This window comes from Plecotus auritus (genome assembly GCF_963455305.1).
Source record: "Plecotus auritus genome assembly, chromosome: 1".
NCBI classification, from domain to species: domain Eukaryota; kingdom Metazoa; phylum Chordata; class Mammalia; order Chiroptera; family Vespertilionidae; genus Plecotus; species Plecotus auritus.
In genome coordinates, this window is record NC_137770.1 from 142,667,217 (window position 1) to 142,690,940 (window position 23,724).

Below are 23,724 nucleotides of genomic sequence, written 5' to 3' on the forward strand. Positions count from 1 at the left end.
AAGGTATCATCTCACACCTATTAGAATGGCCATCATCCATAAATAAATAAAACAATCCTAACAAGTATTGTCAAGGATGTGGAGAAAACAGAACACTTGTGTACTGTTAGTGGGAATGTAAATTGCTTCAGCCACAGGGGAAAACAGTATGGAGGGTCTTTAAAAAGTTAAAAATAGAGCCCTAGCTGGTTTCGCTCAGTGGATAAAGCATCAGCCTGCTAACTGTACGTTCCCAGGTTTAATTCCAGACAAAGGCACATACCTAGGTTGCAGGCTCAATTCCTGGGTCTGGAGGCAATCAATTGATTTTTCTCTCTCACATCAATGTTTCTCTCTCTGTGTCTTTCCCATCCCCTTCCACTGTCTAAAAATAAAATAAAATAAAATAATCAATGGACAAATATCCCTATTCCAGCCGTGGGCAAACTACGGCCCGCGGGCCGGATCCAGCCCGTTCGGCTGTTCTATCCGGCCTGCGGAGCCGAAAGAGCGGAGGGTTCTCTTGCTCTCCCCTCCGCTCCTTTACTTTGAATTTATATTAGTTCACACAAACACTCCATCCATGCTTTTGTTCCGGCCCTCCGGTCCAGTTTAAGAACCCATTGTGGCCCTCGAGTCAAAAAGTTTGCCCACCCCTGCCCTAGGGTAACCACTATCTGACTCTAATGTTTTTCATTCCCTTGGGGGAAGTTTTAAATAACATTTATTTTTTTAAATAGATAATGAGATACTCAGAGTTCCTGATTCTTCTAATAATTTTCATAATTTATGTTGTCTTTTTTATGGAATTTTCACTGATTTTTTTAAACTGTTGGCCACACAAGATTTATGAGGTTTTCAGGATGGATGCCCATGCTACTTACTCTATGAGTATCACTAAACAAGTTGTTAGATGACAGCTTACTCTAGACACAGATCCACACAGCATCTCTGTACATTGTCTCAACTCAGTTAAACTTCAGAATAAATTCAAATCTTTCTTTGTGTACTTGTGATTAATTTTATAACTCATCTACTCTTTTCCTTTTTAATTTCTGATACTAATAATTTGTGTTTTCTTTTTTATTCATCAACCTTGTTAAGAATTAGTTTCTCAGTGTTACTATTTATTTCAAAAATCTCCTGATTTTTTGCTGCAGTTACTATTGAGGGAGGAGTATTACATTCCCCACTATGTTTACAGATTTCTTTATTTCTCCTTTTAGTTCTGTCAATTTTTGTTTTAAATAATTTATAGCTATGTTGCTAGATACCTACAAATTTAGAATTCCGATATTTTCCTGTGAAGTTATCGTTCATATGTGTCATTATGAGACAGATATTCTCTTTATCTCTATAATGCTTCTTGGCTTAATGTCTCCTCTTCTAATATTATAACTATATCACTATTCTTCAGTTAAGGTTGCATGATGCACTTTTTCCAGCTTTTTAAAATCAACCTATCTTATTTTTATATTTAAATATGTCTCTTGTAAGCTGCATAATTAGATTTTAAATATATTTTGCCAATCTTTTATTTCATTGGCATAATTCATTCATTTACATTTAGTGAAATTACTGATAGAGTTAGGTTTGCATCTAACATATTGTTTTCTCTCTTTTCTTTTTGTTAATCTTCACCTGAGGATATTTTTTTGCATTGATTTTTAGAGAGTGGAAGACAGGAAGAGGGAGGAAAAGAGGGGGCAGGGAGGAGAGAGAGAGAGAGAGAGAGAAGAGAGAAATTTGAGAGAGGCACATCGATTGGTTGCCTCTCACACATGCTACATGCCCCAACCGGGCCCCAGGAATGAACCTGCAACCCTTTGGTGTGCAGGCTGACACACTAACACCGGTCAGGGCAATATATTGCTTTCTATTTAGCTAACCTGATTATTTTTCTCTTTTTTTGGACCAATCAGTTTATTTTTATTTCATGTTTTCTTCCATTAACTTGTTAGTTATTTACTCTTTTCTATTTTTGAAACTTCAATCTACATTCTTCACATATAAGTCTTCTATGACTCTCCATTTGATCCAACTTCCCCAAGAATTTTAGAACCTTAGACTATTTTAACTCAATTTAACTCAATTACATTTTCATTGTAATTTCCTATAAATTTTTATTTTATTGGACATTATGATTATTGTTTGGCATAGTCAATATTCACTTACATTAACACATATTTTTACTCTTTGTTAAGCCTCCATTTCTTTTGCTTTTAATGTGTTTCATGTGTTTCCATCTAGTATAATTTTCCTCCTGTCTGAACAGCTCTTTAGTTTTTCTGTTAATATAGGTTTGCTGGCAAATAATTCTGTCAGGTTTTCTTTATAGGAAGATGTCTTTATTTTACTTTCATTGTTGAAGAATATTTTCTCTCAGTATAGATTTCTGTATTGGCAGTTATATGCTTTGGCATGTTAATGGTACCAGTGCATGGAATGTTGGCTTCCATTGTTATTGGTGAGACATCAGCACTCAGTCTTGTTGCTCCTTTGAAGGTAATGTGTTTCTCCATGTCTGGGTTCTTTAAGATTGTCTCTTTGTCTTTGGTTTCCATTGGTTTTATAATGAGGTGCCTAGGTATAGTTCCTTTGATTTATCCTGTCTGGCTCTTGAATCTATGGGTTAATGTCTTTCCTGAGTTTTGGAATATTCTTGGCTATTATCTTCCCATATATTACTCCTGCCTCTTTCTCGCCTTTTCTTGGATTCTAATTATATGTATGTTGTTCCTTTTCACTGTTACCCATTGTCTCTTATGCGCTTGCCTTTTTTTCTCACTTTGCTTCATTTCTGTATATTTTTTAATTGATCTGCTTTTGAGATTAATAATCCCGTGTTCTGTTATATCCATTCTGCTATTTAGCACATCTATGGAGTTCTTAATATTATATATGGTGTTTTCAGTTCTAAGATGATTTCTCTTTCTCTTTTTTATTTTGTTTTGTTTTATTAATCCTCACCCAAGGATATTTCTCCATTGATTTTTAGAGAGAATGGAAAGGAGAGGAAAAGACAGAGAGAAAGAGAGACATTAATGTGAAAGAGACACGTTGACTGGTTGCCTCAAGCATGCACCCTGACCAGGGATGGGGATACAGCCTGGCAACCAAGGTACATGATCTTGACTGGAATACAACCCAGGACCAACACTCTATTCACTGAGCAAAACCGGCTAGGGCTGGTTACTTTTTTTTGAAAAAAAAATCAATTCAATTTCTCTACTGAAATTCCCAATTTTTTGTCTATTTTATTGATCTTTTCCTCTATTTTCTTTTTTTAAATTAATCTTTATTGTTGAGATTATTACAGATGTCCCTCTCCCCCCCGCCCCCAATAGCTCCCCTCCACCCAGGTCCCGCCCCACCCCAGGCCCTCGCCACCGTATTGTCTGTGTCCATAGGTAATGCATACACGCATATAAGATCTTTGTCTAATCTTTTCCTGCACGCCCCCCAAACACCTCCTTCCCTCTGAGAATCATCAGCCTGTTCCATTTCCATCCCCCTGATTCTATTCCATTCACCAGTTTATTCTTTTCATCAGATTTTTCATTCATTTGATTTTTAAATTCAATTGTTGATAGATATGTATTTGTTGTCATTTTGTTGTTCATATTTCTTTTTTTAAATATATTTTTATTGATTTTTTAAATTGATTTCAGAGAGTAAGGGAGAGGGAGAGAGAGATAGAAACATCAATGATGAGACAGAATCATTGATTGGATGCCTCCTGCACGCCACCCACTGGGAATCAAGCCCACAACCTGGGCATGTGCTCTTGACTGGAATCGAACCTGGGACCCTTCAGTCCACAGGCTGACATTCTGTCCCCTGAGCCAAACCAGCTAGGGCTGTTGTTCATATTTCTTATCTTTATCTATTTCTTCTTCCTCCTCTTCTTAAAGAATACCCTTCAGTATTTCATATAATACTGGTTTGGTGGTGATGAACTTCTTTAGCTTTTTCTTGTCTAGGAAGCTCTTTATCTAACCTTCAATTCTAAATGATAGCTTTGCTGGGTAGAGTAATCTTGGTTGTAGGTTCTTGCTATTCATCACTTTGAAAATTTCTTGCCATTCCCTTCTGGTCTGCATAGTTTCTGTTGAGAAATCAGCTGACAGTCGTATGGGCGCTCCCTTGTAGGTAACTGTTTTTCTCTTGCTGCTTTTAAGATTCTCTCTTTGTCTTTTGCCCTTGGCATTTCAATTATGATGTGTCTTGATGTGGTCCTCTTTGGATTCCTCTTGTTTGGGGTTCTCGGTGCTTCCTGGACTTGTAAGTCTATTTCTTTCACCAGGTAGGGGAAGTTTTCTGTCATTATTTCTTCAAATAGGTTTTCAATATCTTGCTCTCTCTCTTCTTCTGGCAACCCCATAATTCCAATGTTGGTATGCTTGAAGTTGTTCCAGAGGCTCCTTACACTATCTTTATATTTTTGGATTCTTTTTTCTTTTTGCTCTGCTGATTGAGTATCTTTTGCTTCCTCATATTTTAAATCATTGATTTGAATCTCAGGATCCTATAGTCTACTGTTAAATCCCTGTATATTATTCTTTATTTCAGTCAGTGTATGCTTAATTTCTGACTGGGTCTTTTTCCATTTTTTTGGCATTCTCACTAAGATCCTTGAAAGTCTCACTAAGTTCCTCAGAGGTTTCTAGAAGATTCTGAGTAGCCTTATAACTGTCATTTTGAACTATAATATCTAGCACTTTGCTTCCTTTCATTTCTTTCATTTGTGACATGTTTCTTGGTCTCTGCATTTTGGCTGCTTCCCTATGTTTGTTTGTATGTATTAGGTAGCTGCTAAGTCTCCTTGAGTTGATAGAGTAGCCTTGTGTAGTAGGTGTCCTATAGGGCCCAGTGGCTCAGCCTCCCCAGTCACCTGAGGCGTACACTTTTGATGCACCCCTTTGTGGGCTGTGTGCACAGTTTTGTTGTAGTTGAGCCTTGATTGCTGTTGGTGTCACTGGGAGGAATTGACCTCCAGGCCAATTGGCTGTGGGGACCAGTTGCGACTACAGTGGGAGAGCTGCTGTGCAGGAGATACCCTTATGGAGAAGGACTTGCTTCAGTGGGGCTTTGGTGCTCATGAATCTGCCCCTTGAGTGTGTCACGTACAGATGTGAAGAGTTGTAATCTGGTATAGTCTCACACTGACCACTGGGTACACTGGCTCTTGGGTCTCCAAGGAGGTGCAAAGTCAGCCACTGCCTGGAGCCAGCCAGCAGGAGCTACAGAAAGATCTGCAGATTCCTCCTCTTTGTATCAGGTTTATAAATGCCCAGACGAGGCCCAGCTGTGAAGCAAGGCAGGCTGGTGCTGGTGCCAGGTCTTGGGCCTTATATTGATAGGTTTGGTGCTCCCTGACCCAGCTGCAGCTTGTTTGATAGATTTTTAGCCTGAGAAAGGACAGATCATTCATATGCAAAAGCCATTGAGCACAGCTTGGGTGGGGATGTAAATTCGGTGGGGCGAGGTTTGGGGTAATCACCAGGGCGGAGCAAACATAAATGGCTGCCAGTCAGCCCTGCACCGGGGAGGTCCCAGCATGGGAACAATGACCACTGTGAGCACCTCTGTCTGGAAGAAAGCCGCCCCGGAGTTCCTGCCTCGATGCCAGACAGTCCAGTTTCTCCCCGTATGTGTCTGGGTCCCCCAGAGCCTCCCCCGGCACTGGAGCTCAGAGGATGCAGGAGCTTGTAAATTCAGTTCATGGTGCCGGCCTTTTAAGAGGAGCAGCTGGGTCTCCAGCAGCCTGCGTGTCACTCAGCCCCAATCCGCACTGGTTTTTACAGTCCGTAGTTCTTACTGCCCATAGGGACTTCTTTCCCCAGGTCTGGGCTGGGGGTCTGGTGTGGGGCTGGGACCCCTCACTTCTCCAGGGGACCTTCATAGAGGTGATCTCCCTCTGGATTAAAAAAGCGGCTCACCCGGGTGCCAGACCAGCCCTTTCTGGGCCTCCGCACCTCCTACCAGTCTCAGTGTGCTTTCTTCTTTACCTTTCTAGTTGTAGTACTTCCGTTCAGCCAGCTTTCTGGTGGTTCTGGATGGTAGTTGCTCTGTATTTTAGTTGTAATTTTGATGTGGTTGTGGGAGGCAGTGAGTACAGGCGTTTACCTATGCCACCATCCTGATTCCCTCCTTCTGTATTTTCTTTTATATGTTTACTAGTGGCCCGGTGCACGAAATTCATGCATGGGGTTGTTCCTCAGCCCAGCCTGCACCCTTTCCAATCTGGAAACCCTCAGGGGATGTCCGACTGTCGGTTTAGGCCTGATCTGGCCTAAGCTGGCAGTTGGACATTCCTCCTGCAATCTGGGACCGCTGGCTCCTAAGCTGGCTCACCTGCCTACCTGCCTGATCGCCCCTAATCACTCTGCCTGCAGGCCTGCTCACCCCCAACTACCCCCCCACCAGCCTGCTCGCTCCCAACTGCCCCCCTGCCAGTCTGCTCACCCCCAACTGCCCCCCAATGGCCTGATCACCCCCAATTGCCCCCCTGCCATCCTGCTCACCCCAACTGCCCCCCACCGGCCTGATTGCCCCCAAATGTCCCCCTGCTGGCCTGCTTGCTCCCAACTGTGCCCCCCACCAGCCTGCTCACCCCCAACTGACCCCTGCCAGCCTGCTTGCCCCCAACTGCCCCCCACCAGCCTGATTGCCCCCAACTGCCCTCCACTGCCAGCCTGCTCACTCCCAACTGCCCCCCTGCCAGCCTAATCGCCCCCAACTGCTGCACCTGCTGGCATGATCGCCCCCAACTGCCCCCCATTGCCAGCCTGATCACCCCCAACTGCCCTCCACTGCCGGCCTGCTTGCCCCCAACTCCCCCCCCCTGCCCCCGCCAGCCTGCTCGCTCCCAACTGCCCTCCCTTCCTAGCCTAACCGCCCCTAACTGCCTCTGCCTTGGCCCCACCACCATGGCTTTATCTGGAAGGACATCCAGAAAGTCTCCCAGAAGGTCTCCCGGTCTAATTAGCATATTACCCTTTTATTGGTCTAGTCTGGTGCATGGGTCGGGCTGGCTAGTCTGCCCTGAAAGGGCTCCCGGATCAGGGTGGGGGTCCCCTTGGGGGGTGGGGCTGGCCTGGGTGAGGGGCTAAGGGCCGTTCGCAGGCTGGCCACAACTCCACTGAGGTGAGGGTCCCTGCTGGGGGGCGTGGCCAGCATGGGCAAGGGGCTAATGGCTGTTTGCAGGCTGGCTCGCCCCCATTGGGGTGTGGGTCCCGGCGGGGGTGTGTGGCCAGCCTGGGCGAGGGGCTGAGGGCTGTTTTCAGGCTGGCCACACCCCCTTCAGGGTTGGGGTCCCCACTGGGGGCATGGCCAGCCTGGGCGAGGGGCTGATTGCCGTTTGGGGCCACTTTGCAAGCCGGCCAAGCCCCTGGCTTTGTCCAGAATGACGTCTGGAAGGTCTCCGGAAGTTCTCCTGTAATTAGCATATTACTCTTTTTTTTAGTATAGATTATAATGATATTAAAGTTCTTGTTTGTTACTCTACTTTTTTCTTTCTTTTTTATTCATAGGATTCCATTTTTAGCATACACAGTAACTTACTGTATAATAACTATTGATACATAGTTTACATTCCATAAAATTACCTTTTTAAAATGTGGATTTGGTGTATTCAGAGTTGGGCAACCATTACCACTTTCTAAATCAGAACATTTTTATCAACCCGAAAAGGAACTCCATACCCATTAGCAGTTGCCTCCCATCCCCCTTCCTGTCAACCACTAACAACCACTAATCTGTTTTCTGTTACTAAGGATTTGCCTATTCTGGACATTTCATATAAGTGGAATCATAAAATATGTGGCCTTTTGTGACTAGCTTCTTTCACTTGGCATGTTTCCAAGTTCCTCTATGTTGTAAAATACATCAGTACTCTGCTACTTTTGACTGCCAAATAATATTTTATTGTATGATTATGCCACATTTTTATGCATTCTTTATTAGACATTTGAATTATTTCCACTTTTTGGCTACTATAAATAATGCTGCTATTAACATTCGTGTGAACATATGTTTTAAATTCTCTTGTGTATACACATAGCAAGGAATTACTGGGTCACATGATAATTCTGTTTACCATTTTGAGGAACTACCAAACTGTTTTCCAAAGTGGCTATACCATTTTACAATTCCACACCAAATGAGGGTTCCAATTTCTCTCTGTCCTTTTCAACATTTGCTGTCTGTCTTTTTGGCTTTAGTCAACCTTATAACTCTGTAGTGGTACCTCATAGTGGTTTTGATCCATGAGTCACAAACCGAAATCTCTTCTAAGAGCGCCTTGTGTGACTGAATACTGTAATTTTTTTCTTCCTACTAGCTTGCCAAAGGTTGTCCGGCATACACTTGGCTTCCTCTACAGAGCATGCTTTCTTGATAGTGAATCTCCTAATTTTAGCATTATTTGCCATATAGATAAACTGAGAATTTCTTAAGGTTTTAATATATAAGTTTGCTTCAATACATTATAATCATTATTTTTATGCTTAATTTCTCCAATCTTAAGTTAATTGGAGTCCTTTAAAATTAACAACTCTGTGGTGTGTGTTTTACGTAATTTTTTATGACTCCCTTAACAATAAAATGCTCCAGGTTCATCTTGTATATTTATTGCTTTAGTTCTAGAAAGAGCCATTTCTGAAAAATGCCCTGATTCATTTTAGGGAGAAATGTTTTAAAACCATACCCTGGGCCCTCAGGTGGCTCATTGAAATGGTATTGCCATTGCTTCAGTGTCTCTCAAAGCTGGAAAATATGTAATTTTAAAAATAAAAGAATAAATCAGTTCATACTCATATTTTATTTTTTTTTTGCTCTAACACTGAGAATTTTAGTTCCTAACTACATAAACATCATACTGATTTGCTTTATCCTATGATTTCTACATATTCTAATTTTACTGTTGCTTTTTTCCCCCAGTTTTCACATCCTTAAGAATGAGATGTTTACTAGGCACACATTGTACCGTCAGTTTGCAGTGGTTGCTGATACATCCTTTAATTATGTTGTAAGTACATATGATGTTTAGATGGTATGTTTCTTTGATATCTGCATATGTCTTTCTGTTCTTATTTAACATTTCTTGAACCCCTGCCATTACAGGCTTGGAGATAATACCTGACAGTCATTCTTCTTGATACTAAGGGCATAAGATGAGGGTCTGAACCCAAATAGCTCAATTTGGGGTGAGATACAGATGTGTAAATAAATTGTTACAATGCAATATAGTTAAGCTATAATAGAGTAAAGTGAAAATTTCAGAAGAGTGATGACTCATTCTAGTAAAGAAGTAACTCAGTCTGACCATTTGTGGGCATGCAAGACTGTTTGGAAATATCAAAGCTCAAGATCCAAGTAGTCATTTCCAAAGGGAAAAAGGCGATTAAGGAATTTGTCCCTAGTACCCTGGAATTCATTTTTATACTAAAAGTCACTTGTAAATAAAGCCCAATTCTAGCATAGACTAATTTTTAACCTGTTACCTTAATGATTTCATTTAAGGATTGTAATTATAAAGGTAAATGATGCCCAGTATATAAATATGTTTAATAAATTTCAAATAATAACTAAATTACCATGCTATAAATACTATGATATGAAGTTTTCTGGGGACAAGTAAAGTTTCTGGGAAAGGACCAAAAAAACAAAAAACAAAAAACAAAAAAACATATAAAATATGATCTCTTGCTTCAAGAGACTTACAATCTAAAATCACTATCTTTTAAATTTTTTCAATTTTTTTTTTTCATTTTAAGACTATTTTCTAAACTTAAGTGACTGCAAGAGATCAAAGAACTTAGAGCCATTGGCAAGGTAACATTGAAGTAATTTGAGTTTTTTAATTTTTAAATTACAGTTGACACAATATATTAGTTCAAGGTGTACAATCCCATGATTAGACATTTATATAACTTATGAAGTAATCACCCCAATAAACCTTGTACCCATCTGACACCATATGTAGTTATTAAAATATTTTTGACTATATTCCCTATGCTGTACTTTATATCCCCATGATTATTCTGTAACTTTCAATTTGTACTTATTAATCCCTTCACCTTTTTCACCCATCCCCACAAACCCTCTCCCATCAGGCAACCATCTATCAAAATGTTCTCTGTATCTATGAGACTGTTTTTGTTCTACTTGTTCGTTTATTTTGTTTTTTGGATTCCATATATAAGTGAAATCATCTGACATTTATCTTTCTCTGACTGACTTATTTCACTAAGCATAATACCCTTAGGTCTATCTATATTGTTACAGATAGTAAGATGTCATTCTTTTTTATGCTGAGTAATATTTAATTGTATATATGCACTGAAAACTTCTTCTTGATCCCTTAATTTATTGATAGACACTTAGGTTGCTTGCATATCTTAGCTATCTATATATATAAAAGCCTAAGCAACCAAATGACCAGTGGCTATCACTGGCACTGATCACCAGGGGGCAGATGCTCAATGCAGGAGCTACCCCCTGGTGGTCAGTGTGCTCCCACAGCAGAAGCACTGCTCAGCTGACCGACCCATCCCGGCGGCCCACCAGCCCAGTGGCAGCCACTCACTCCCTCAGTAGTCCCACAGGTCCAGTCTCCGGAGAACAGGCCAGGCACTGACCGACTGGCACCACCAGCATGATCCCAACAGCACCACCGGCCTCCTGCAAGTTGGCCTCAGGCACCACGGCCACTCCCCCTCCCTAGATGCTCCGCAAGGAAGAAATGATGTAAAAGCGGCTGCTAGGTGGTTCCTGAGAACCAACGCGAATATCGGCAGGACGGGTCCGGATCCCTGGCCGGCAAGGGCATTCCACCGCCTGCCTAGAGGGCCAGTCACATCCCGGCCCCCGCTACCACCCTCGAGACGGACACCAGATGCAGGGCTCACGGCTGGCGAGTGCTGCTGCAGCGGTGCAAGCCCACAGCAGGCGCAGCGGGGCCAGGATGAGCGGGAGCAGCAGGCAGGAGTGGCAGGCGACGTTGGACTGCAGGTTTCAGCTCAGTCCCCACAGGCCACCCGGAGAGACCCCACCCGTGCATGAATTCATGCACCAGGCCTCTAGTTATAAATAATTCTGCAATAAACATATACATGTGTATATATCTTTTCTATTTAGTGTTTTAGGTTTATTCAGATAAATACCACAAAAGTGGAGTTGCTGGGTCCTTCTTCACTTTTCTTAAAAAAAAATTATTTCAGAGAGGGAGAGAGACAGAGAGAGAGAGAAAGAAAGAGAGAAATGATGACAGAGAATCATTGATCAACTGCCTCCTGCATGCCCCACACTGGGGATCAAGCCCGCAACTTGGGCATATGTTCATAGGTCAACGTGCAACCACTGAGCCACATTGGCTGGGTCTTATTCATCTTTTGTTATAGCCTTTGTTTTAAAGCCAATTTGACTGGTATAAAAATTTCTACCCCACCTTTTTATTTATTTATTTATTTATTTATTTATTTATTTATTTATTTATTTATTTATTTATTTATTTTTGCTACCCCCAGCTTTTTTATTTGTTTCTATATTCAGGAAATATCTTCTTCTATTATTTCACTTTCAGTCTGTGTTGTCTTTTAATCTGAAGTGAGTCTTCTTGTAGACAGCATATGTAAAGGTCTTGTTTTGTTTTTTATTCAGTCACTGAATGTCTTTTGATTGGATCATTTAATCCATTTACATTTAAAGTAATTATTGAAAGATACGTATTTATTGCCATTTTTATTATTCATATATTTGATTTCTTCTTTTTTAAGTCTTTATTATTGAGAGTATTACAGATACTCCCCTTTCTCCCCTCCCCATTGCCCCCGTCCACCTAGTTCACACCCTGCCCCAGGCTTTCACCACCCTATTGTCTATTCATAGGTGATGCATATCCTATGTAATAAAAGGCTAATATGCAAATCGACTGAACAGCAGAACAACCGGTCACTATGATGTGCACTGACCACCAGGGGGCAGATGCTTAACACAGGAGCTGCTGCAAGATGGTCAGTGTGCTCCCACAGGGGGAGCACTGCTCAGCCAGAAGCTGGGCTCATGGCTGGCGAGCCCAGCGGCGGTGGATAAAGACCCCACGGGGGATGTCCAACTGTTGGCTTAGGCCCACTCCCCACACAGGCTAGGCTGAGGGACCTCTACCCCTCCAGTGCATGAATGTTGTGCACTAGGCCTCTAGTCGATAATAATAAAAGCATAATATGCAAACTGACCAAATGACTGAACAGCAGAATGACCTTCTGGATGACCACACTATGACACCTACTGGTGCCAGGCCAGCCAAGGCGGGTGCGTTGTGATTGGTCAGGGGCCTGGCCATTGCCCCATGATCGCCCTGCAGAGGGAGGCCCAGGCCACCAGCCAGTGGGGTAATCAATCAGGGGGCTCCACAATCACCCCAAAGAAGGAGGCCTAGGCCACCAACCAGCGAGCTGTGGCAGGGCCTCCCTCTGTGGGGGCAATTCATTGCGTAGCTCCGGCTGGGTGGGCAGGACCTACCTCTTTGGGATGATCTCTTGAAGAGCCCCAGCTGGGTGGGCAGGGCCTACCTCACTGGTGCGATCAATCATGGGGCTCCCAGACTGTGAGAGGAGGGCACACACCGGGCTGAGGGACAACCCCCCCAGTGCACAAATATTGTGCACTGGGCCTCTAGTCCAATATAATAAAAGCCTAGTTGACTGGTTGCAAATTGACCAGTTGGCAGCTGCCGGAAGCCAATTCCAGCATGTCATAATTACAAGAGTTTTATCAAACAGTTGATGAAACTTGGGGGCTCAACAAGGGCTGAGTCACATATGTAATCACCTGTTGGAATGGCTAAAAGGCACTTCCCCCAAACCTGAATAGGATGATTGTTTGCTGCTAGACAGCTCAGGGCATCTTAATCTACATGTTATTGCCTCCTGTTGGCCAAACACCTGAACAGCTGTAGGCTATTCCCCAATCTGACAATGCTTCTGTACCCTACCCTTTGAAGTGTATTATCTCCACCTTGCCTTAGGACAAATTGTGTTAATAAAAAGCAAGGGTCCTGAGACAAGGAGAACTAGAACTTTAGCTCCTTTAGCTGAAGCTCCTCTGACCCCCAATGCCTTTCAAAATTATCTTTCATCTTTGGACTCTTATTTAATCTATGCACAGCCTTTCTCCAGATTGCTGAACCCTTTGTAATACTGGAATAAGAACCCCGGCAGGCAGAATGACCGGTTGGCGGGGGGTAGGGCCAGTGAGTGGGTGATGCCAGGCCAGCCAAGGCAGGTGCCAGCAGACAGAGGGAGGGTATGGTGATCGGGGGCGGGGGGTGGCAGCAACCGGTGGCTGCAGAGGAGTGAGCAGGGGCGGGGCTGGCTGCTCACCAGCCAGCCCCAGCCCCAGCCCCAGCCCCTGATGAGCCCACCAGTCACCTTCCACAGAGGGAGGCCACTGGTGGCATCAGTGGGGTGACGGGGGGCAAGGCCAGAGCTGCCCCCTGATAGTCAGTGCACTCCCACAGGGGTAGCACTACTCAGTCACAAGCCAGGCTGATGGCTGGCAAGCACAGCAGTGGTGGTGGGAGCCTCTCCCGCCTCTGTGGCAGCACTAAGGATGTCCGACTGCCATCAGAAATCCCCCAAGGGCTCCTGGACTGTGAGAGGGTGCAGGCCAGGCTGAGAGACCCCCGCCCCCACCCGAGTGCATGAATTTTCATGCACCAGGCCTCTAGTATGTATGTATGTATATGTATATGTATGTATGTTCCATGTTTCCATGTCTGTTTTATTGTATTCATTAGCTTATGTTAATTAGATTTCTTGTTCATTTATTTTGATTTTTAGATTCAATTGTTGATAGATATGTATTTATTGCCATTTTATTGTTCACATTTTGATCCTTTTTTTTTTTTTTTTTTCCTTCTTCTTCTTAAAGAAGTCCCTTTAATAATTCACAAAATACTGGTTTGGTGGTGATGAACTCCTTTAGCTTTTTTTTTTTGTCTGTGAAGCTCTTTATCTGACCTTCAATTCTAAATGATGGCTTCCCTGGGTAGAGTAATCTTGGCTGTAGGTCTTCGCTTTCCATCACTTTAAATATTTCTGGTCAGTCCCTTCTGGACTACAAAGTTTCTGTTGAGAAATCAGCTGACAGTCTTATGGGAGCTCCCTTATAGGTAACTGCTTTTCTCTTGCTGCTTTTAAGATTCCCTCTTTATCTTTAACCTTTGGTGTTTTAATTACGCTGTGTATTGCTGTGGGCCTCTTTGGGTTCATCTTGTTGGGACTCTCTGCACTTCCTGAACTTGTATGTGTATTTGTTTTACCAGGTAAGGGGAGTTTTCTGTAATTTTTTCAAATAGGTTTTCAATTTCTTTCTCCCTCTCTTTTCCTTCCAGCACCCCTATTATGTGAATGTTGGTATGCTTAAAGTTGTCCCAGAGGCTCCTTACACTATCTTCATATTTTTGGATTATTTTTTCTTTTTGCTCTTCTGATTGGGTGTTTTTTGTTTTGTTTTGCTTCCTCATAGTCCAAATCACTGATTTGTCAGTGTTCTCTCTTCTACTGTTGATCCCTGTAAATTAGTCTTCATTTCAGTTAGTGTATCCATCATTTCTAACTAGTCCTTTTTTATATTGTTGATGTTCTCACTAGGCTCCTTGAAATTCTCATTAAGTTCCTTGAGAATATTTATACCCATTGCTTTGAACTCAGTATCTGGTATTTTGCTTGTTGCCATTTCGTTTAGTTCTTTTTCTGGAGATTTCTTCTGTTTCTTTTTTGTTTATTTTTTTGTTTGTTTTTCATTTGTGACAGGTTTCTTTGTTTGCATATTGGCTGCTTCCCTGTGTTTACTTCTATCTACTAAATAGAGTTGCTATGTCTCCTGGAATTAGTAGAGTGACCTTATGTAGTAGATGTCCTGTAGGGCCCAGTGGCTCAACATCTGGGAACTCCAGGTATGCCCCTGTGTGGGCTGTGTGCCCTATCCTATGGTAATTCAGCCAGTGATTGATGTTGGCATCACTGGGAGGGACAGGCCAATCAGCTGTGCAGACCAGCTGCAATTACAGAAGAAGAGCTGCTGTGCTGGAGACACCCCTATGCAGCAGGACTTGCTTCAGTGGGGCTTTAATGCTCACTAAGTACTCCCCTTGAGTTTGTCACTTGTGAATGTGGTAGGGTTGTAATCTGGTATTGTCTGAAGCTGGCTGCCAGATGTACTGGCTCTGGGGCCTCCCTGGAGGTGCAAAGTCAGCTATTGCCTATGCTCTGCCTGGGGCCACCCCGCACAAGCTACAGAGTGATCTGCAGATGGCTGCTACTTTTGTTGGGCTTGGAGGTGCCCAGAAGAGGCAAAGCTGTGAATCAACACAGGCTGCTGCTAGTGCTGGGCCTGGGACCAGTTAACAAGAGGTATGGACACACTGAGGCCAGCTTCTCTTTTTCTAAGAGATTTTTAGGGAAGTATGAAGCCTGAGCCAGGACAGGCCATTCACATGGAAAAGACACTACAAACAGCTCGGGCAGGGCTGCAGATTGAGTGGGATGGAGTTTCTAGGAGTCACCAGGAAGGGTAAAAAGTGTGGGCCAGGTTGATGGAGTCTCAGATATGGCGACTGCCTGTCAATTCTCTGGCAGGGAGGTCTCAGCAAAGGAACAATGGCCTCTGTCAGCACTTTTTCTGGGAGAAAGCTGTCTCCCAGTTTTTGCTCTGATGCCAAAAAATTTAGTGTCTCCCTGTATGTCCTTGGATTCTTTCAAGCTGCTGCCCCAGCTCTGGGGCTCAGAGGGAGTGAGTTCAAGTAAGCCCATGCACCAGCCCTTTAAGAGTAATTGCCTGGGACTTCAGCAACCTTCTGTGCCACAATCCCTGCTGGTTTTTACAGGCTGAAGTTATGAAGTTATGAGAACTTCTTTTCCCAGCACAGAAACCCTGGGCTGGGGGTCTGGCAGGGGCTAGGACCCTTTGCTTCTCACAGGAGCCTTCATAGCCAAGATATTTCTCCTGATTAAAAATAAAAAAGTCACACATGGGTGTCAGACCAGCTTATTCCACACCTCTGGCCCTCCTACTAGTCTCAATGTGGCTTCTTCTTTATTCTCTAGTTGCCAGATTTCTTTGGTTTAGTTGTAATTTTTATGTGGTTATGGGAGGATGTGAGTACTGCATTTACATACACTGCCATTTTTCCTTCTCTTTCTCCTCCTTCTCCTTCTCCTTCTCCCCCTCCTCTTTCTCCTCCTGCTCCTCCTCCTCTTCCTCCTCCTCCTCCTCCTCCTCCTCCTCCTCCTCCTCCTCCTTCTCCTTCTTCTTCTTCTTAAAAAAAACCACCTTTAACATTTCTTGTAATACTGGTTGGATAGTCATTAACTCCATTATTTTTTTCTTGCCTGGGAAGCTTGTTATCTGTCCTTTGATTCTAAATGATAGCTTTGCTGGGTAGATTAATCTTGGTTGTAGTTCCTTACTTTTCATCACTCAGAATACTCCTTGCCACTCCCTTTTTACCTGTGAAGTTTCTGATGAAAAATCAGCTGACAGTCTTATGGGAGTGCCCTGGTAGGTAACTAATGGCTTTTCTCTTGCTACTTTTAAGATTCTCTCTTTGTCTTTAAACTTTGGCATTTTAATTATGATGTGTCTTGGTGTGGGCCTCTTTGGGTTCGACTTGTTTGAGACTCTCTGCATTCTTGGACTGGTATATATATCTTTTTTACCAGGTTATGGGGGTTTTGTCATTATATTTTCAAATAGGTTTTCAATTTCTTGCTCTCTCTCTCTCTTCTCCTTTCAATATCCCCATGATGCGAATGTTTATATGCTTGAAATTGTCCCAGAGGCTCCTTACACTATCTTCATTTTTTTAAATCTTTTTTCTTTTTGCTCTTCTTATTGGATGTTTTCTGCTCCCTTATCTTCCAAATTGCTGATTTGATCCTATGCTTCATCTACATTACTGTTGATTCTCTGTAATATTTTTTTAATCCACACCCAACGATATTTTTTCATTAATTTTTAGATAGAATGGAAGAGAGAGGGAAAAACAGAGAGAAATATTGATGTGAGATGAAAACATCGATTGGTTGCCTCCTGCATACGCCCTGATCCAGGCCCGGGCTGGGGAGGATCTGCAACTGAGGTATGTGCCCTTGACCAGAATTGAACCCTTGACCCTTCAGTCTGCAGGCCAATACTCTATCCACTGAGCCAAGCTAGCTAGGACTGTAATATATTTTTCATTTCAGTTACTGTATTCTTCATTTCCGACTGGTTCTTTTTTATGGTTTCTTTGTCCTTTTTTATGCTGTTGAAGTGCTCACTGAGGTCATTGAGCATCCTTATAAGCATTGTTTTGAACTCTGTATCTGGTATTTTGCTTGCTGCCATTTTGTTTAGTTTTTTTTTTTTTTTTTTTTTTCCTGGAGATTTCTCCTGTTCTTTCATTTGGGACCTATTTCTTTGTCTCCTCATTTTTGCCTGCTTCCATGTGTTTGTTTCTATGTATTAGGTATAGCTGCTATGTCTCCCAGTCTTGGTAGAGTGGCCTTATGTAGTAGATATTCTGTAGGCCCCAATTGCACAGCCTCCCAGGTCACTTGAGCTGGCTGCTCTGCTTGCACACCCCTCCCCCCCACACACACACACCCTGTGTTGGCTGTGTGCACTCATTATAGATGAGCCTTGATTGCTGTTGGTACCCCACTGGTAGGAATTGATCCATAGGCAGATCGACTTAAGGACTGGCTTAGACTTAGAGAAGCTGCTGTGCAGGAACTGACCCCAGGACTCACTTCCATGGGACTTTGGTGCCTGCCATGTCTGCACTTTGAGTGTGTTGCTTATGGAGGTGGTTGAGTTGTAGCCTGGTATGATATGAAGCTGTTCACTGGATGCACTACTGGCTCTGGGGCCTCCCAGGAGGTGCAGGCTAAGGTCAACCACTGCCTGTGCCTGGCCCAGAGCCACCAGGTATAAGCTACAGAGCAATCTGCAAATGGCTGCTACTTGTGTTGGACTTGGAAGTGCCTAGGAGAGACCAAGCTGTAAACTGAGGCTGGCTCCCTCTAGTGCCAGGCCTAGGGCCACTTAGCAAGAAATACGAGGTATGCAGAGGCTAGATACTGCTTATTTAAGAGATTTTAGGAAAATCCAAAGAATGAGCCAATAAAGAGCATTTGTATGGAAAGGCCAATGCAAGCTTGGATGGGCCCACAAGTTGGATGGGGCCAGGTCTCAGTGAATCACCACAGCCAGGCAAACAGTGTTAACCAGGTTAATGGAAACTCAGATATGGTGCCTGCTCTGTGTGTGTGTGTGGTGGGGGGAGGGGGGGAGGGAGGGTCCTGCTTAGATGCTCAGAAAAGGAACAATGGTCTCTACCAGCAATTCTCTCTGTAAAAAAACTGTTCTCCAGCCATCATTCTGAAGTCAGACAATTCAGCTCCTTCCTGTATGTCCCTGGTGCCTTTTGAACTGCTTCCCAGTGCTGGAGCTCAGACTAAGTGAGTCCAAGTTCATACATGGGCCCTTTAAGAGGAACACCTGGGCCCTGGTCAGGCACTCAGTTGATTAGAGCATTATCCCAATACACCCAGGTTGTGGGTTTGATCCCTGGCCAGGGCACATACAAGAATTAACCAATGAATACATAAATAAGTGGAACAACAAATTGATGCTTTTCTCTCTCTCGCAAAATCAATAAAATTAAGCAATTAAAAAATAATATAAAAGTTACAATTAAGAGAAACACTGTGGACTCCAGCAGCCATCCATCTCACTGAGCTACCATCCCTACTGGTTTTTACAGCTGGAAGTAATGAGGCCTTCTCTTCTCAGCACTGGAACCCGTGGTAAGGGTGCCTGGTGTGGGACTGTGATGCCTCCCTCCTCCGGGGGAACCTCTCTGCCTCCAAGATTTCTCTCCTGATTTTCACCTGCCACATGTGTGTATGAGATCAGCCATCTGTGTCTTTGTCCTTCCTACTAGTCTTGATGTAGGTTTTTCTTTATATCCTAAGTTATAGGGTTTCTGTTTGGCTAGATTTCAGGTGGTTTTGAATGATGTTTTTCTGTAGTTTAATAGTGATTTCAATGTGGTTGTGGAGGTTCTGAGTACCATGTTTACCTATGCCACCATTAATTCTAGGGTTGTTTGTTTGTTTGTCTGTTTGTCTGTTTGTTTGTTAATCCTCACCCAAGGATATTTTTCCATTGATTTTTAGAGAGAGTGGAAGGGACAGGGAGAGAAAGAAGAAACATCGAAGTGAGAGAGACAAATCTGTTAGTTGCCTCCTTGTACTCGTCCTGACTAGAGCCAGGGATCAAGCCTGCAATCTAGGTAGTGCCCTTGACCAGAATTGAACCCAGGACCCTTCAGTCCTCAGAAGCTGTTGCTCTATCCACTGAGATAAATCAGCTAGGGCTAATTCTAGTTTTTAAATACATTTATATAGTAATCTGAACCTTGCTAAAGATTTTAGTAATTGATTGCCCTAAAATGTTCCAAAACTGGTCTATATAGATAGGAATATATGTAGTCTCTTTCTTTTCCTTTTCTCACCTAACTTACAAGTGGAATAATCCTCTTTTTAGATATTTAATCAGCTGGACAATAAAATATTAGATGACCCATGAGAATGCTATGCTGCTCAAAATCAGGCTTGTTTTAGGATTATCTGGTAAAATTTTCTCTAAATGTGAATTGCCTAAGTTTTATCAAACAGACTTCTAAAATCAAAGTTATACCATAGGGATGTAAGCTATAGCATAGAGAACATAGTTAATAGTATTGTAATAACCATGCATGGTGCCAGGTGAGTACTAGAAATATTAGGGGGAACACTTTGTAAAGTATATGATTATCTAACCACTATGCTGTACATGTGAAACTAATACAAGATAATATTGAATGTAAAATGTAATTAAAAAAATAAAATCTCAAAATTATACCAGTCCAGGCACATTAATAGATCACATATTTCTTTTGAGAATCATCTTGACTCTGCCCTCAGATATTCATGCAATCTGTCTTCCTAAGGAGGTGGGATGGTTCTCCATCGACTTTAGAATATGTCTATGTGTCACTGCTTATCTGGGGTTCCAGGCTCTGACTCCTTACCTTGACATCCATACCATATGTAGGTGGTTGAGATAATCATCAGAGTAGATAGCAAATCTATATCTATATATCTATACTAATTAAAAAAGGGTAATATGCTAATTAGACCAGACATTTTCCGGACGTCCTTCCGGACAAAGTTACAGTGGTGGGGCCGAGGCAGAGGCAGTTAGGGGTGATCAGGCCGACAGGGGAAAGCAGTTAGGGGGATCAGGCTGGCAGGGGAGAGCAGTTAGGGGCATCAGGCAGGCAGAGTGGTTAGGGGTGATCAGGCAAGCAGGCAGAGTGGTTAGGGGTGGTCAGGCAGGCAGGCAGGTGAGTGATTAGGAGCCAGTGGTCCCGGATTGCAAAAGGGATGTCCCCCGAGGGGTCCCAGATTGGAGAGGGTGCAGGTCAGGCTGAGGGACCTCCCCCGCCATGCACGAATTTCATGCACTGGGCCTCTAGTATATATATAAAAGCCAAGCAACCGAAATGCTAGAACAACTGGAATGATTAGAATGACCAGAATGGCCCGGTCACTATGACGTGCACTGAGGTGACCAACCGGCCTGATAGGGACCCTGATTGGCAACCCCCCAACCTCATGCAGCCCCTCCCCGCAAGCTGGCCCCGCCCCTGATTGGCCTGCCCCATCCCCGGATGGGGGGCAGGGCTGGCCGGCCAATCTCCTATGGCAGGCCTGGCTCCAATTGGCCCCAATTGGGGCGGGCCAGCTGGACCCCACCCACGCACAAATTCATGCACCAGGCCTCTAGTATTTAAGAAAAAAAGGAAGAGAGGGAAAGAGAGAGATGAGTGAGTGAATGAGTTTGGGGTACACTAACATTTCCCTTGGTTCCCTATACTCTAGTCACTCATCCACTCCACAAATATTTATTGAGTAAAAATATGTACCAAGCACCATGCTCTGTGCTGGGAATAAGGTAGCATACGTGACAAATATGGTTCCCTCCTTTATAGACTATATATTCCATAAGATCACTGCCTGGTCTGTCTTATAAATTGTTTTTCTCACAGAGGTTAAAATAACCTACAGTGTAGAAAAGATAGACATTAATAAGGAAACATCAAACTTTAAATTACATATTTGAATAAATGCTATGGAAGAAAGGTTTTGTATTTTCTTAATATTGAGGTATATTTTTATATAGTAAAACACACAAATATAACATTCTGAAGATTTGTGACCTGGGTAGCCATCACCCAAATGAAAGCATAGAACATTTCAATCATCCCTAAAATCTCATTTCCCTTTCCAGATAGTAGCTCACCCAGATTCTCATGCCAAACATTGTTCTGATTTCTATCACTACAGGTTAGTTTTGCCTGTTCTTAAAATGTATATATAGATATAATCATACAGTGTGTATTCTTTTATGTCTTTTATTTTATTCATATAGTGCTTTTAAGATTCATCCATGCTATTGTGTGTATCTTTAGCAACTGTTTCTTTGTAATGCTAAATAGTATTTTATTGAGTGAATAAACCATACTTTGTTTTTCCATTCTCTTGTTGATGGGCACCTGGGCTGTTTCCAGTTAATGGCTATTTTGAAAAAAAAAAGTTGCTATAAACATACTTGTACAAGTCATTTGGTGAAATATGTTTTTGTAACTCTCAGGCTGGGACATAAGAGTGTGTATATTTAACTTTATAAGAAATTGCAATATTCCAAAGCAGTTGTATCATTTTGCTCTCCCACCAGCAATGTTTAAGAGTTTCTTTTGCTCCACATTGGTACCAACTTGATATTGTCAGTTTTTAAATTTTAGCCATGCTAAAATACTATCTTACTGAAGTTTTAACTTGTATTTCCATGATAATTAATGTGCTTAAGCATCTTTTCGTGTGCTTATTGGCCATTCTTGGATAGTCTTCTGTAAAAAGCCTATTCAAGATTTTTTAAAAATTGTAGTAAAATGCACATACCATAAAATTTGCCATCTTAACCATTTTTAAGTGTGCAGTTCAGTAATTTTAAGAACTTTCACATTGTTGTGGAACAGATCCCCAGAACCCCTTCTTGCTTATAAAACTGAAACTCTGTGCCAATTAAACAACAAATCCCAGCCCCCCATCAATTTGTCTGTTCTTAATTATTTTTGAGTTTTTAAATATTTTCTTGAATTTTCTCTCAGAGGACCCTGAATAAGGAAAAGATCTATTCCATGGGTTTAAAATAAAGGATTTTCTCACCCATAATTTGAGCAAATAAGTTAGGAACATAGTTTTCATATTTTGGTTAACTAAGAGCTGAAGAACATTCTACATTCATTTTATTTGATAATTATTTCCCTTTGACAGCATAGTACATACCTTTGTGTCTTTCAGAAATTAAAACCTTTATTTGTACAGTCTAAAACGAACTTGGTATCAGATTCTACATCTTCTGGAAGTGATAATCCTTCTTCGGTAGGTAGATTATTTTTCCCCTATTAAACATTTAATCAGTCAATATTTAGCTGCAATAATGAAACTTTTTGGTTTAATATTCTTCAGACAGAAAACACGGACATAGGCAATGATCAGAGATCCTTTCTGAGATCATCAAAAGGTAAAAATCTTTATTGTTGGAAAAAAGTTTCACACATAGAATGAATGGCTACTTAGTCTAGAATAACATTGCTTTTCTTTGTTAACTTGAGGTGTTTGGTATTCTGGGTGAATGTATGACTTTTTTCAAATAATTTATAAAACTAATACATAGATATGCAGAATGAAAAGTGCTAGTATGTATTTCTGAATATTGATTGCTCTTACTTGAAAATGGATTGTCATATTTCAAAACTAGAAACTGTCTCAATTGGAATCCTGTTTCTTTTTTATTAGTTAACTTCCCAACAACCTAATGCTCTTGTTAAATTTCTATTTTTTCAACTAAATAATTAAAAAAATATATATGACTATTTCTAGCATACTTTATCTCCCCTCAGTCCTTACAGGGCTTCAAATTGGAGTCTTTTGAAAATGGAAGTATGTTTTGTCCATAACTTTATATAGGTCTTTGAGGGTACAACCATACTTCCTTTTATTTAAAATTGGAAACCAAAATACAAACCCTAAGATTACACCTTTCCTTAATTGTCTATGTTATAAGCAGTCCAGCTGAGGGTGTTGAGGGGCAGGGTGATTAAGTAAAATCAAAGAAATTCATCATTTAAAGGCATTAGTGTGCTCTGTTAAACAAGTTAGATTAACAAAATATGGCTTTATTAGTCTGAATACAAATAATTATTATTTTAAATATATTTTTATTAATTTCAGAGAGGAAGGGAGAGGGAGAGAGAGATAGAAACATCAGTAATGAGAAAGAATAATTGGCCAGCTGCCTCCTGCACGCCCCAAGGGTGGGGATGGAGCCGAAAACCTGGGCATGTGCCCTGAATGGAACTTTGACCTCCTGGTTCATAGGTTGATGCTCAACCACTGAGCCATGCCAGCTGGGCTTTAATAGTAAATCTTTATATAAGGTAGAAATGTGTGATATGAGTTTAAATCCTGGACACCAATTTTAAAATCTTCTATTTTTTGTATGCTAAATTATTTTTTAGCAGAGAGAAACTTCTGCTAGAGATTGATTCGGGGCCTCCATGCAATGGATAGGCTCTTTCTGTAG

At 42.1% G+C, this 23,724-nt stretch overlaps 1 protein-coding gene across 1 annotated transcript in view; it reads left to right on the plus strand.

Annotated features, from left to right (window-relative positions):
• Positions 1-23,724, plus strand: part of LOC308241281 (uncharacterized protein C10orf67, mitochondrial) — a gene marked incomplete at both ends in the record, with an annotated part of 151,335 nt that overhangs the window by 104,115 nt on the left and 23,496 nt on the right. Inside the window, 2 exons of the mRNA XM_080654695.1 lie at positions 8,923-9,010; positions 21,367-21,422. Of these exons, the coding sequence (XP_080510821.1) occupies positions 8,923-9,010; positions 21,367-21,422 (144 nt within the window). The remainder of the gene's footprint in view (positions 1-8,922; positions 9,011-21,366; positions 21,423-23,724) is intronic.